This window comes from Salvelinus alpinus, chromosome 2 (genome assembly GCF_045679555.1).
Source record: "Salvelinus alpinus chromosome 2, SLU_Salpinus.1, whole genome shotgun sequence".
Lineage (NCBI taxonomy): Eukaryota > Metazoa > Chordata > Actinopteri > Salmoniformes > Salmonidae > Salvelinus > Salvelinus alpinus.
In genome coordinates, this window is record NC_092087.1 from 9,559,869 (window position 1) to 9,575,797 (window position 15,929).

General features: G+C 45.4%; 1 protein-coding gene across 2 annotated transcripts in view; it reads right to left on the reverse strand.

Moving 5' to 3' along the window:
- The window catches only part of nckap1l (NCK associated protein 1 like), a 46,073-nt gene that overhangs the window by 6,104 nt on the left and 24,040 nt on the right, over positions 1 to 15,929 (reverse strand). For both annotated transcript variants that reach the window (XM_071365871.1, XM_071365861.1), the window contains exons 20-26: positions 13,472 to 13,603; positions 11,617 to 11,835; positions 9,995 to 10,125; positions 4,990 to 5,087; positions 4,395 to 4,488; positions 3,230 to 3,312; positions 2,876 to 2,956 (exon numbers count right to left, since the gene is read on the reverse strand). In XM_071365871.1, the coding sequence (XP_071221972.1) occupies positions 2,876 to 2,956; positions 3,230 to 3,312; positions 4,395 to 4,488; positions 4,990 to 5,087; positions 9,995 to 10,125; positions 11,617 to 11,835; positions 13,472 to 13,603 (838 nt within the window). The remainder of the gene's footprint in view (positions 1 to 2,875; positions 2,957 to 3,229; positions 3,313 to 4,394; positions 4,489 to 4,989; positions 5,088 to 9,994; positions 10,126 to 11,616; positions 11,836 to 13,471; positions 13,604 to 15,929) is intronic.

Genomic DNA, 15,929 nt, shown 5'->3' on the forward strand with positions numbered 1-15,929 from the left:
ACTGCTCTCTACTCTACTTTCTACTCCTCTCTACTACTCTACTCTCTACTCCTCTCTACTACTCCTCTCTACTGCTCTACTCCTCTACTCTACTTCTCTCTACTCTACTTTCTACTCCTCTCTACTCTACTTTCTACTCCTCTCTACTACTCTACTCTCTACTCCTCTACTCTACTCTCTACTGCTCTCTACTCTACTTTCTACTCCTCTCTACTACTCTACTCTCTACTCCTCTCTACTACTCCTCTCTACTGCTCTACTCCTCTACTCTACTTCTCTCTACTCTACTTTCTACTCCTCTCTACTACTATCTACTCCTCTCTACTACTCTACTCTCTACTCCTCTCTACTCTACTCTCTACTGCTCTACTCCTCTCTACTCTACTCTCTACTCTACTCTCTACTACTCTACTCTCTACTCTACTCTCTACTACTCTACTCTACTCTCTACTGCTCTCTACTACTCCTCTCTACTGCTCTCTACTACTCCTCTCTACTGCTCTACTCCTCGCTACTCTCTACTACTCCTCTCTACTCCTCTCTCTACTGCTCTCTATTACTCCTCTCTACTGCTCTACTCCTCTCTACTACTCCTCTCTACTACTCTCTACTCTACTCTCTACTGCTCTCTACTACTCCTCTCTACTGCTCTACTCCTCTCTACTCTCTACTACTCCTCTCTACTGCTCTACTCCTCTACTCTCTACTGCTCTGAATAACACTGTAATTCAAGTTATCATATGAACCGTTGTTTTTGGTATTGATCCCATCCTACCCTATACTCTCCTACCCTATCCAACCCCACCCTGTTCTATCCTAACCTAACATATCCTGTCCTACCATTCCCTATTCTATCCTGTTTCACCCTACCCTGTCATGCGATCCCTATCCTACCCGATTCCACCCTATAACATACCCTATCATCCTACAATATAATATCCTACCCTATCCCACCCTACCCATTCCTATCCTATCCTACCATATCATACCCTATAATTATATATCCTATCCAACCCTATCCAGTCCTACCCTATCATATGCTACCCTATAACACCCTACCCAACCCTACCCTATCCAACCTGCACTACCCTATACAACCCTACTGTGTCCTACCATACCATATCCCACCCTAACATACTCTACCCTATCCTACCCTAACCCATCCTATCCTACTCTATCATGCACTACCCTATCCTACTCTATAACGTACCCTATCAATCCTACCCTATCATATCCAACCCTACGCTATTCTACACTACCCTATCCAACCCTACCCAGCCATATCCTACCCTATCCCACCCTACAATAATCTACCCTACCCTATCCTACCATACAATATCCTATCCTACCCAACCCTACCCTATCCAACCCTACCCTATGCTATCCTATCCTATCCTACCCTATAATACCGTATCCTATCCTACCTTATACGATCCTATCCAACCCTACCATATCCTACCCTACCATATCATGGCCCACCCTACCCTATCACACCCTACCCTAAACTATCCTACCCTGCCTTAACCTACCATATCATGTGCTACCCTATCCGATTATATCCTACCCAACTCTACCCTATCCTTCCCTACGCTATCCTATCCCACCCTATTGTATATCCTACCTTATAATACCGTATCCTATCCTATCCTACACTATCCTATCCAACCCTACCATATTTTACCCTACCCCACCCTATCCTATCCTACCCTACCTTAACCCACCCTATCATGTGTTACCCTATCCGATTCTACCCTATAACGTACCTATCAATCCATCCCCTACCATACCCTATCCTATCCCACCCGTTCCTATCCTACCATATCCAACCTACCATATCCCGCCCTACCGTATCCTATCATGCGCTACCCTATCTGATTCTACTCTATAAACGTACCCTATTAATCCTACCCTATCATACCATATTCTACCCTACCCCACCCTATCATATCCTACCTTAACCCACCCTATCATGTGTTACCCTATCCGATTCTACCCCATAAACGTACCTATCAATCATCCCCTACCTTATCCTATCCCACCCGTTCCTATCCTACCCTATCATATCCAACCCTACGCTATCCTACACTACCCCATCCAACCTTACCATATCCTACCCTATCCCACCCGACAATAATCTACCCTATCCTACCATACAATATCCTATCCTACCCGGCCATATCCTACCCTATCCCACCCTACTCTACAATAATCTACCCTATCCTACCATACACTATCCTATCCTACCCTATCCAACCCTACCCTACCGTATCCATCCATCCTACCCTATGCTATCCTATTGTATCCAACCCTATCCTATAATACCGTATCATATCCTACCTTATACTATCCTATTCAACTCTACCCTACCCTATCATGGCCCACCCTACCCTATCAAACCCTACCCTGAACTACCCTACAATACCATATCCTATCCAACCCTACCATATCCTACCCTACCCTGAACTACCCTACAATACCATATCCTATCCAACCCTACCATATCCTACCCTAAACTACCCTACAATACCATATCCTATCCAACCCTACCATATCCTACCCTACCCTGAACTAGCCTACAATATCATATCCTATCCAACCCTACCACATTCTACCCTACCCTGAACTACCCTACAATGCCATATCCTATCCAACCCTACTGTGTCCTACCATACCCTACAAAACCCTACCCTATCCTACCCTATTCTATCCAACCCTACCCTACTCTATCCTACCCTTCCCTATCCTATCCCACCTTATCCTACCCTGCCATATTCAATCCTACCCTTCCCAACCCTATCCTACCCACCATACCCTACCCTATCCTTTACTCTCAGATTATATTCAATTTTCCAAACCTAAGCAAAACACGCTGTACCTTGATGTCTGTGTCAGGGGAGACCAAGTCCCTTAGGCTCTCAATGGGCCCCATCAGGTAGGGGCAATGCTTCTGCATGATCTGAAGACGGAGAACAGAGGGATTAGCTTGGTCATAGGGTACCTAAGACCAAGAGTGTATTCTGCAGGAAATTAATACTTTATTTGAAGCCTCTGTCATAAGGGCGACAGATGTCATAAACAGTTGTGGCAGCTGGCGTCACCTCATGGCGACTGACTTCACGGTGTTATAACATGACACAAACAATACACAACAACAACAGCCGTATACCCACACGAGGGGAATGAAATGAAATTCTCCATTCAATATATTATAAGTGGTAGTGTGTCTCACGTCTTCCAGTGCGTCCTGTGCCATGGCCCTAAAGGACAGGATCACTCCGATGATGGTCATCCTCTTCAGAACGTTCTCTCCCGCTGGACAGGAACACACCAAGGGATTAAAGCTACGTTCATTCAATCTATTATCCTTTTAGTATCGTGAGGCACGGAGATGTTTTGACATCTCTGAAATCAGTTGGAGAAGTTCCAGTTATATTACACACACTGCACAGATCAGACAGGATTCAGTCCCCCTGAGGTGTTTCACATCACCTTTCACATCAACTGATAAAGCATTCTGTTTGGCTGTCTTCTCATCTTCCTCCTGTTCCCCCATGCAGCTCACTTCCCTGGAGGGTGTGTGTGTGTGTGTGTGTGTGTGTGTGTGTGTGTGTGTGTGTGTGTGTGTGTGTGTGTGTGTGTGTGTGTGTGTGTGTGTGTGTGTGTGTGTGTGTGTGTGTGTGTGTGTGTGTGTGTGTGTGTGTGTGTGTGTGTGTGTGTGTGTGTGTGTGTGTGTGTGTGTGTGTGTGTGTGTGTGTGTGTGTGTGTGTGTGTGTGTGTGTGTGTGTGTGTGTGTGTGTGTGTGTGTGTGTGTGTGTGTGTGTGTGTGTGTGTGTGTGTGTGTGTGTGTGTGTGTGTGTGTGTGTGTGTGTGTGTGTGTGTGTGTGTGTGTGTGTGTGTGTGTGTGTGTGTGTGTGTGTGTGTGTGTGTGTGTGTGTGTGTGTGTGTGTGTGTGTGTGTGTGTGTGTGTGTGTGTGTGTGTGTGTGTGTGTGTGTGTGTGTGTGTGTGTGTGTGTGTGTGTGTGTGTGTGTGTGTGTGTGTGTGTGTGTGTGTGTGTGTGTGTGTGTGTGTGTGTGTGTGTGTGTGTGTGTGTGTGTGTGTGTGTGTGTGTGTGTGTGTGTGTGTGTGTGTGTGTGTGTGTGTGTGTGTGTGTGTGTGTGTGTGTGTGTGTGTGTGTGTGTGTGTGTGTGTGTGTGTGTGTGTGTGTGTGTGTGTGTGTGTGTGTGTGTGTGTGTGTGTGTGTGTGTGTGTGTGTGTGTGTGTGTGTGTGTGTGTGTGTGTGTGTGTGTGTGTGTGTGTGTGTGTGTGTGTGTGTGTGTGTGTGTGTGTGTGTGTGTGTGTGTGTGTGTGTGTGTGTGTGTGTGTGTGTGTGTGTGTGCATCCGCGTGTGTGTTACCAGGCAGTCTCTTCTGGAGGTTAGCCATGGCCTCAGGTTTGTCAAAGTTAGCTCTCATCTGAACTAGCACGTCCATGTTCTCTATCACCAGTTTCTGAAGAGGAGAGAAGAGAGAAGAGAGGAAATGAGAGGAGAGGAGAGAAAAGAGAAGAGAGACGAAATGAGAGGAGAGGTGAAAAGAGAAGCAAAGAGAAGAGCAGAGGAAAAATCAAAATAGATGGATAGAGTTGTGAGATACTGTCAAACTATCAGGTTATGAGTGCAATCACAGAGTTAATGTCAAGTTCAATCTTATTGTCAACTTTCTACCATTTACTGTAGGAGCTGAAATAACACATTGATCAGGAGACTTTCTCTCTTTCAGACGGTATGTTGATTTAACCTTTATTTAAGCAGGGACAAATGAGATCATTTTTAAAATATAAATTAAAACAAGGGATGTTCAGGTCACAATGACCTTCATCATCTCCTTTCGGACTGTGTGGGGGAGAGTAAGAGTGACTTCATGGTTCAACAGCAGCAGATCAGAGATAGACCGCCAGCCAGCCCTCTAAGAGAGATGAGCCGTCTGTAATTGTTTGAAGCTTAATCCTACCTTGAGTTCTCCGACTTGTGAGGTGATGTGCCACATCAGGTTCTCACTGAGGAACTTGAGACCGTACGGACCAATCAGTTCGGCCAGGGCCTGCATCTCTGGGCAGATTAGGGATGAAGGGGAGAATATGGATGTGTGGTTTAGAATGTAGTTGTCACGCACTGATCTGTTTCACCTGTTCCTGTGATTGTCTCCACCCCCTCCAGGTGTCGCTTATTTTCCCCTGTGTATGTATCCCTGTGTTTCCTGTCTCTCTGTACCAGTGTATTTATCCCTGTGTTTCCTGTCTCTCTGTACCAGTGTATTTATCCCTGTGTTTCCTGTCTCTCTGTACCAGTGTATTTATCCCTGTGTTTCCTGTCTCTCTGTACCAGTGTATTTATCCCTGTGTTTCCTATCTCTCTGTGCCAGTGTATTTATCCCTGTGTTTCCTGTTTCTCTGTGCCAGTGTATTTATCCCTGTGTTTCCTGTCTCTCTGTGCCAGTTCGTCTTGTTTTCTTTTTGTTTTTTTATTTCACCTTTATTTAACCAGGTAGGCTAGTTGAGAACAAGTTCTCATTTGCAACTGCGACCTGGCCAAGATAAAGCATAGCAGTGTGAACAGACAACAACACAGAGTTACACATGGAGTAAACAATAAACAAGTCAATAACATGGTAGAAAAAAAGAGAATCTATATACAATGTGTGCAAAAGGCATGAGGAGGTAGGCAATAAATCGAATAATTACAATTTAGCAGATTAACACTGGAGTGATAAATCATCAGATGATCATGTGCAAGTAGAGATACTGGTGTGCAAAAGAGCAGAAAAGTAAATAAATAAAAGCAGTATGGGGGGTGAGGTAGGTAAATTGGGTGGGCTATATACCGATGGACTATGTACAGCTGCAGCGATCGGTTAGCTGCTCGGATGTAAATGTAAATAAAAGTCTCCAACTTCAGAGATTTTTGCAATTCGTTCCAGTCGCAGGCAGCAGAGAACTGGAAGGAAAGGCGTCCAAATGAGGTTTTGGCTTTAGGGATGATCAGTGAGATACACCTGCTGGAGCGCGTGCTACGGGTGGGTGTAGCCATCGTGACCAGTGAACTGAGATAAGGCGGCACTTTACCTAGCATAGCCTTGTAGATGACCTGGAGCCAGTGGGTCTGACGACGAACATGTAGCGAGGGCCAGCCGACTAGGGCATACAGGTCGCAGTGGTGGGTCGTATAAGGTGCTTTAGTAACAAAACGGATGGCACTGTGATAAACTGCATCCAGTTTGCTGAGTAGAGTATTGGAAGCTATTTTGTAGATGACATCGCCGAAGTCGAGGATCGGTAGGATAGTCAGTTTTACTAGGGTAAGTTTGGCGGCGTGAGTGAAGGAGGCTTTGTTGCGAAATAGAAAGCCGACTCTAGATTTAATTTTGGATTGGAGATGTTTGATATGAGTCTGGAAGGAGAGTTTGCAGTCTAGCCAGACACCTAGGTACTTATAGATGTCCACATATTCTAGGTCGGAACCGTCCAGGGTGGTGATGCTAGTCGGGCGTGCGGGTGCAGGCAGCGAACGGTTGAAAAGCATGCATTTGGTTTTACTAGCGTTTAAGAGCAGTTGGAGGCCACGGAAGGAGTGTTGTATGGCATTGAAGCTCGTTTGGAGGTTAGATAGCACAGTGTCCAAGGAAGGGCCAGAAGTATACAGAATGGTGTCGTCTGCGTAGAGGTGGATCAGGGAATCGCCCGCAGCAAGAGCAACATCATTGATATATACAGAGAAAAGAGTCGGCCCGAGAATTGAACCCTGTGGTACCCCCATAGAGACTGCCAGAGGACCGGACAACATGCCCTCCGATTTGACACACTGAACTCTGTCTGCAAAGTAGTTGGTGAACCAGGCAAGGCAGTCATTAGAAAAACCGAGGCTACTGAGTCTGCCGATAAGAATATGGTGATTGACAGAGTCGAAAGCCTTGGCCAGGTCGATGAAGACGGCTGCACAGTACTGTCTTTTATCGATGCCGGTTATGATATCGTTTAGTACCTTGAGCGTGGCTGAGGTGCACCCGTGACCGGCTCGGAAACCGGATTGCACAGCGGAGAAGGTACGGTGGGATTCGAGATGGTCAGTGATCTGTTTGTTGACTTGGCTTTCGAAGACCTTAGATAGGCAGGGCAGGATGGATATAGGTCTGTAACAGTTTGGGTCCAGGGTGTCTCCCCCTTTGAAGAGGGGGATGACTGCGGCAGCTTGTATGTTTAGTCAAGTCAACCAGCATGTTTTTCCCCGTACTCCTTTTCTATTCTCTTTTGCCTGTCTTCCCGGTTTTGAACACTGCCTGACTCCGGACTACTTTCCCACCTGCCTGCCCTTGAATCTGCCTCCCCTTCGGTACCTTTTGGACTCTGAACTGGTTTTGACCTTTTGCCTGTACACGACCATTCTCTTGTCTACCTCTTTTTGGATTAATAAACATTGTAAGATTCCAACCATCTGCCTCCTGTGTCTGCATCTGGGTCTCAACCTTGTGCCTTGATAGTAGTTTAGACTGTGGTTTAGACTGCAGTTAGGACCTGCAGGCTACAACACCTGAGGGGTACAACACCTGAGGGGTACAACACCTGAGGGGTACAACACCTGAGGGGTAAACTACAAAAGTAAGCTAGATCTACTCTGGGTTTGCTAAAGCTAGCCAGCTTCAGTTATCTTCACATTCCAGCTCAGGTTTCATCCATACTACGACGGTGGATATTCCTTGTCCGCCTGCTGCTAACTCTAGCAGGCTTGTAAACTAGTTGAATGCCAAACTCTTTATTGAGACAATACTGCAACATCAATTCAGGGGCGAGTCAGTGTCACATTTTCATTTGTGCCAAAATGAAAAAAGTTTTCAAATTCAGCAGGCTTTGGAGTGAAATAGGCTATTTTATTACTTATCGTTAATGCTGTCTTTGGTGTGCTTTTCAGTGGACAAACACCTTTTTCCCCACTCCTAATCTATACAATAATTTTCATACAAAAGTTTAAAATTAATTATGTCATTACTAAATGTGTAATGTGATATTGTATGACAATTTTTGTAACACAAAAAAATACATTATTATTAATCAATCTTCTTCCTCAAATGAAGGGAATGATGAAGCAATCTTTGCAAGAGGGAGGGAATATGATTTCATTGGTCCTCAACTCTCAGCTCAGACACTTCATTCAGGATAAACAGAGTTATCCCTGAGTTAGCCTGCCCAGCAGCAGGTTAGTTCTGAATGCAGGATAAACAGAATTATCCCTGAGTTAGCCTGCCCAGCAGCAGGTTAGTTCTGAATGCAGGATAAACATAGATATCCCTGAGTTAGCCTGCCCAGTAGCAGGTTAGTTCTGAATGCAGGATAAACAGAGTTATCCCTGAGTTAGCCTGCCCAGCAGCAGGTTAGTTCTGAATGCAGGATAAACAGAATTATCCCTGAGTTAGCCTGCCCAGCAGCAGGTTAGTTCTGAATGCAGGATAAACAGAGTTATCACTGAGTTAGCCTGCCCAGCAGCAGGTTAGTTCTGAATGCAGGATAAACAGAGTTATCACTGAGTTAGCCTGCCCAGCAGCAGGTTAGTTCTGAATGCAGGATAAACAGAGTTATCCACTGAGTTAGCCTGCCCAGCAGCAGGTTAGTTCTGAATGCAGGATAAACAGAGTTATCCACTGAGTTAGCCTGCCCAGTAGCAGGTTAGTTCTGAATGCAGGATAAACATAGTTATCCCTGAGTTAGCCTGCCCAGTAGCAGGTTAGTTTTGAATGCAGGATAAACAGAGTTATCCTCTGAGTTAGCCTGCCCAGCAGCAGGTTAGTTCTGAATGCAGGATAAACAGAGTTATCCCTGAGTTAGCCTGCCCAGTAGCAGGTTAGTTCTGAATGCAGGATAAACAGAGTTATCCACTGAGTTAGCCTGCCCAGCAGCAGGTTAGTTCTGAAGGATTTGTTGCCATAAAAATGTACCAAGCTAAAAGGTGAGCTACTTTCGTGGTGCCAGTTATCCCGAGTTGAACTCAGAGTTGACCGAAGTTACCTGGCTAACTCCTGAACACCTACTTCGTAGTACAGGGCTCTGGCAGAGTATAGGCCCCTGGATGTGTATCAGATCTGTGTGTACGTGGACAGCACTTTGTAAACAAAGACACTGACTAAACAAATACTACTATGACGGTTCAATACGACGCCTTGATAGTATAGATAGCAGGTAAACCACCTGGTAAATGTCAAGCCAGAGTGAGACACACAGAAGGAGTACTGAAACAATCCATTATTTGAGTCCAAAATGGCACCTTATTATAAAGGGCCCTGGTCAAAAGTAGTGCACTATAGGGAAAAGTAGTGCACTATAGGGAATAGAGTGCCATTCGGGATGCTATAATGACGAGTCTGTACGTGACTCTGTAGGAGGTATTAGATCTCTCAGGGCTTATGCAAAGTGGATGGAAAATATATAGAGCAGACATGAGATCATAGAGGGTGGAGCTAGGTGGAGAGGGTGGAGCTAGGTGGAGAGGGCGGAGCTAGCTGGAGAGGGCGGAGCTAGCTGGAGAGGGCGGAGCTAGCTGGAGAGGGCGGAGGTAGGTGAAGAGGGTGGAGGGAGGTGAAGAGTGTGGTGCTAGGTGAAGAGGGTGGAGCTAGGTGGAGAGGGTGGAGGTAGGTGGAGAGGGTGGAGGTAGGTGGAGGTGGGTGGAGGTAGGTGGAGGTAGGTGGAGAGGGTGGAGGTAGGTGGAGGTAGGTGGAGAGGGTGGAGGTAGGTGGAGAGGGTGGAGGTAGGTGAAGAGGGTGGAGGTAGGCGAAGAGGGTGGAGGTAGGCGAAGAGGGTGGAGGTAGGTGCAGAGGGTGGAGGTAGGTGAAGAGGGTGGAGGTAGGTGAAGTGGGTGGAGGTAGGTGAAGAAGGTGGAGGTAGGTGAAGAAGGTGGAGGTAGGTGGAGGTAGGTGGAGAAGGTGGAGATGTATTTAGAGGTCACCAGGCTACCCTACTGCAGGCAGGTCTCACCTGAGATATCAGAGTACTCCATTGCTCTGAAACTCTGCTCGTTCTCGATGGTCTGGTTGACGAAGCAGTGCATTGTGGGGCAGTGAACGATCAGGTTGCTGCTGGCCTGACGCAGAAGGCCCTCTAGGTACCTGTGGAGAGGCAGACGTCATATCCTCTTCCTAACGTATTCAAATGCACAACACAGGTGCTACTAGCTGCTGATGAACATCTATAACTACATGCATGTAGCAATGCGGTGACAGAGGAAACGGTTCAGTGACTGATATAATGTCTGTTAGCCTGGAGAAGTAAGAGATGAAGGCAAGTTACAGAAGGTTGTCAGTTCAAATCCTAAACTCAGCAAAAAAAAGAAAATGTCCCTTTTTCAAGACCCCGTCTTTCAAAGATAATTCTTAAAAATCCAAGATCTTCATATGCCCAGGGTCCCTGCTCATCTGCGTAAACGTGCCTTAGGCATGCTGCAAGGAGGCATGAGGACTGCAGATGTGGCAAGTGCAATAAGTTGCAATGTCCGTACTGTGAGACGCCTAAGACAGTGCTACAGGGAGACAGGAGGGACAGCTGATTGTCCTCGCAGTGGCAGACCACGTGTAACAACACCTGCACAGGATCGGTACATCTGAACATCACACCTGTGGGACAGGATGGCAACTACAGCTTCCAGAGTTACACCAGGAACGCACAGTTCAGACTGTCCGTAATAGACAGAGAGGCCGACTGAGGGCTTGTAGGCCTGTTGTAAGGCAGGTCCTCACCAGACATCACCGGCAACAAACGTCACCTATGGGCACAAACCCACCATCGCTGGACCAGACAGGACTGGCAAAAAGTGCTCTTCTCTGAGGAGTCGCGGTTTGTCACACCAATGGTCGGATTCACGTTTATCGTCGAAGGAATGAGCCTTACACAGAGGCCTGGACTCTGGAGCGGGATCGATTTGGAGGTGGAGGGTCCGTCATGGTCTGGGGCGATGTCACAGCATCATCAGACTGTGCCTGCAATGACAACAAGCTATCTCAACGCTGTGCGTTACAGGGAAGACATCCTCCTCCCTCATGTGGTACCCTTTCTGCAGGCTCATCCTGACATGACCCATACTGCTCAGCCATACTGCTCATTCTGTGCGTGATTTCCTGCAAGACAGGAATGTCAGTGTTCTGCCATGACCAGTGAAGAACCCGGATCACAGTCCCATTGAGCACGTCTGGGACCTGTTGGATCAGAGGGGGAGGGTGAGGGCTAGGGCCATTCCCCCCCAGAAATGTCCGGGAACTTACAGGAGTGGGGTAACATCTCACAGCAAGAACTGGCAAATCTGATGCAGTCCATGAGGAGGAGATGCACTGCAGTACTTAATGCAGCTGGTGGCCACACCAGATACTGACTGTTACTTTTGATTTTGACCCCCCCTTTGTTCAGGGACACATTATACCATTTCTGTTAGTCACATGTCTGTGGAACTTGTTCAGTTTATGTCTCAGTTGTTTAATCTTGTTATGTTTACACATGTTAAGTTTGCTGAAAATAAACCCAGTTGACAGTGAGAGGACGTTTCTTTTTTTGCGGGACATGTGGGACATGAAATAGCAATTGGGGGACTGCTGCTGGTATCACGTTACCAGTTGGTATACAGCGTGGTGATGGTCTGTCCTCCGTAGGAGTCCAGCGGCTGTGTCTGCTGCAGTAAGACATTCTTGACCAGCCTAGTGACGTCCAGACTGAGGTAACGTGACAGGGTGTGCAGGCTGGCTGTGTAGGCCTGAATCCCGGCCAGGAGGTCAGACGGACGTCCTATTTCCTGGGTGGTCTGGTTGTAATGGGCCATTCTCACGATGATCCTGGAACATGACACACAGACACACAAACTAACGTCATGGAATCAGACAGGGCTACATGGCATGGCATGCTGAATGAATAACAGTCAGGCTCAACGAACCATGTAATGATTATTCTGCCTCTCTCTGTCTCTCCCTCTCCCAATTCAAGGGGCTTTATTGGCATGGGAAACATATGTTAACATTGCCAAAGCAAGTGAGGTAGATAATATATAAAAGTGAAATAAACAATAAAAATTAACAGTAAACATTACACTCTCTGTCTCTCTCTATCCCTCTCCTCAACTCCCTTGCTACCCAAGTTGTTGTCATGTTGTGTTGCAACCCAAGTTGTTGTCATGTTGTGTTGCTACCCAAGTTGTTGTCATGTTGTCTTGCTACCCAAGTTGTTGTCATGTTGTCTTGCTACCCAAGTTGTTGTCATGTTGTCATGCTACCCAAGTTGTTGTCATGTTGTCATGCTACCCAAGTTGTTGTCATGTTGTGTTGCAACCCAAGTTGTTGTCATGTTGTGTTGCTACCCAAGTTGTTGTCATGTTGTCATGCTACCCAAGTTGTTGTCATGTTGTCTTGCTACCCAAGTTGTTGTCATGTTGTCTTGCTACCCAAGTTGTTGTCATGTTGTCATGCTACCCATGTTGTTGTCATGTTGTCATGCTACCCAAGTTGTTGTCATGTTGTCTTGCTACCCAAGTTGTTGTCATGTTGTGTTGCTATCCATGTTGTTGTCATGTTGTCTTGCTACCCATGTTGTTGTCATGTTGTGTTGCTACCCAAGTTGTTGTCATGTTGCCTTACTACCATGTTGTTGTCATGTTGTGTTACTACCATGTTGTTGTCATGTGTTACTACAATGTTGTTGTCATGTGTTACTACCATGTTGTCATGTGTTACTACAATGTTGTTGTCATGTGTTACTACCATGTTGTCATGTGTTACTACCATGTTGTCATGTGTTACTACCATGTTGCTGTCATGTTGTGTTGCTACCCATGTTGTTGTCATGTTGTGTTTCTACCATGTTGTTGTCATGTTGTGTTTCTACCATGTTGTTGTCATGTTGTGCTGCTACCATGTTGTGTTGCTACCATGCTGTTGTCATGTTGTGCTGCCACCATGCTGTGTTGTCATGTGTTGCTACCATGCTGTGTTGTCATGTGTTGCTACCATGCTGTGTTGTCATGTGTTGCTACCATGCTGTGTTGTCATGTGTTGCTACCATGCTGTGTTGTCATGTTGTGTTGCTACCATGCTGTGTTGTCATGTTGTGTTGCTACCATGCTGTGTTGTCATGTGTTGCTACCATGCTGTGTTGTTGTCTTAGGTCTCTCTTTATACAGTGTTGTCTCTCTTGTTGTGATGTGTGTTTTGTCCTATATTTTTAAACCCAGCTCCGTCTCTGCAGGAGGTCATTTTAAATAAGAATTTGTTCTTCACTGACTTGCCTAGTTAAATAAAAGGTTAAATAAAAACAAAATACAATACAAATCTTCTCTGCATTATAAAGGTCTCCTTTCATGTCTCTGTTTAAACAGAGAAATTGAGATTTAGGTGGAGAAAAGGATTTAACGATCCAACATTATAAAGCAATAGATAATAAGACAGAGATCATGTTATAGGCAAAAGGTGTGTGGCGTACTTGGTGAGGCGTGTCTCCAAGTGAGATATGAGGAACTCTGCAGGAGTGACGATGTGGTTGAACACTGTGAAGTCACTGCTCCCACTGAAGGAGGAGCATAGCTCAGTCAGAGTCAGGTGCAGCTTGTCCATACTGGAAGAGAGAGAGAGAGAGAGAGAGTGAGAGAGACAGAGAGAGACAGAGAGAGAAGGAGAGAGAGAGACAGAGAGAGAAGGAGAGAGAGAGACAGAGAGAGAAGGAGAGAGAGAGAGAAGGAGAAGGAGAAGGAGAAGAGAGAGAGAGAGAGAGAGAGAGAGAGAGAGAGAGAGAGAGAGAGAGAGAGAGAGAGAGAGAGAGAGAGAGAGAGAGAGAGAGAGAGAGAGAGAGAGAGAGAGAGAGAGAGACAGAGAGAGAGAGAGAGAGAGAGAAGGAGAGAGAGAGAGAGAAGGAGAGAGAGAGAGAGAGAGAAGGAGCGAGAGAGAGAGAGAGAGAAGGAGCGAGAGAAAGAGAGAGAGAAATTCGACATACCAATTAGGATCTGGCTAAAAATACTTGAATCAGTTATAGAAACCATTTCCCTTTATGGTTGTGAGGTCTGGGGTCCACTCACCATCCAAGAATTCACAAAATCGGACAAACACCAAATTGAGACTATGCATGCAGAATTCTGCAAAAATATCCTCAGTGCACAACGTAAAACACCAAATAATGCCTGCAGAGCAGAATTAGGCCGATACCCACTAATGATCAAAATCCAGAAAAGAGTCGTTAAATTCTACAACCACCTAAAAGGAAGCGGTTCCCAAACCTTCCATAACAAAGCCATCACCTACAGAGAGATGAATCTGGATAAGAGTCCCCTAAGCAAGCTGGTCCTGGGGCTCTGTTCACAAACACAAACACACCCCACAGAGCCAAACAAATAGGACAGCAAATCAATTAGACCCAAACAAACATTAGAAAACAATTAAAAATATATAATTACTTGACACATTGGAAAGAATTAAGAAAAAAACTGAGCAAACTAGAATGCTATTTGGCCCTAAACAAAGAGTACACAGTGGCAGAATACCTGACCACTGTGACTGACACAAACTTAAGGAAAGCTTTGACTATGTACAGACTCAGTGAGCATAGCCTTGCTATTGAGAAAGCCCGCAAAATGAGGTGGAAACTGAGCTGCACTTCCTAACCTCCTGCCAAATGTACGACCGTATTAGAGACACACAAACCCACAAATAATTTGAAAATAAACCCAATTTTGATAAACTCTCAAATACCACACAGTGTGCCATCACAGCAGCAAGATGTGTGACCTGTTGCCACAAGAAAAGGGCAACCAGAGAAGAACAAACACCATTGTAAATACAACCCATATTTATTTATCCTCCCTTTTTGTACTTATACTAATTCCACATAATATGTCATTTGAAATGTCTTTATTCTTTTGTGAGTGTAATGTTTACTTAAATAGAGAGAGCGAGAGCGACGAGAGAGAGAGAGAGAGAGACTTGAGAAATTGCTGGTCTACTTTTCTTTCAAAATTGAAACCCATGAAATATCCAATCAATCGACAAAACACTTAAAATGTGAGGAGAGACTTTACGCTGCATAGTTGTAGTTCCCGAAATGAGTGATTTAACTGAACATTATTCGATTTGGAGGAGAGATGAATGGAGGTCAAACGGAATGGAAGAGTGGGGTGAAGAAGGAATGGAGGAATGGATGGATGAAAAGAATGATGGATGAATAGAGGGATGAATGAAAAGAATGATGGATGAATAGAGGGATGGATGGATGAATGAAAAGAATGATGGATGAATAGAGGGATGGATGGATGAATGAAAAGAATGATGGATGAATAGAGGGATGGATGGATGAATGAAAAGAATGATGGATGAATAGAGGGATGGATGGATGAATGAAAAGAATGATGGATGAATAGAGGGATGGATGGATGAAAATTATGAATAGAGGGATGGATGGATGAATGAAAAGAATGATGGATGAATAGAGGGATGGATGGATGAATGAAAAGAATGATGGATGAATAGAGGGATGGATGGATGAAAAGGATGAATAGAGGGATGGATGGATGAATGAAAAGAATGATGGATGAATAGAGGGATGGATGGATGAATGAAAAGAATGATGGATAAACGGGACAGGTGAGAAAAAAAGTAACAATACATTAACGAGGCTATATACAGGGGGTACCGGTACTGAGTCAGTGTGCGGGGGTACAGGTTAGAGGTCATTTGTACATGTAGGTAGGGGTGAAGGGATAATGCAATAGTTAATAAACAGCGAGTAGCAGCAGTGTAAAAACAAAGGGGGGGGGGGGGGGGGGTCAATGTAAAAAGTCACATACGCTACCGTAATACACCCTGTTGCCTTGTCACTTTATCCCTACCTATATGTACATATCTACCTCAATTACCTTATACTCCTGCACATGGACTCAGTACTGTTACCCCAT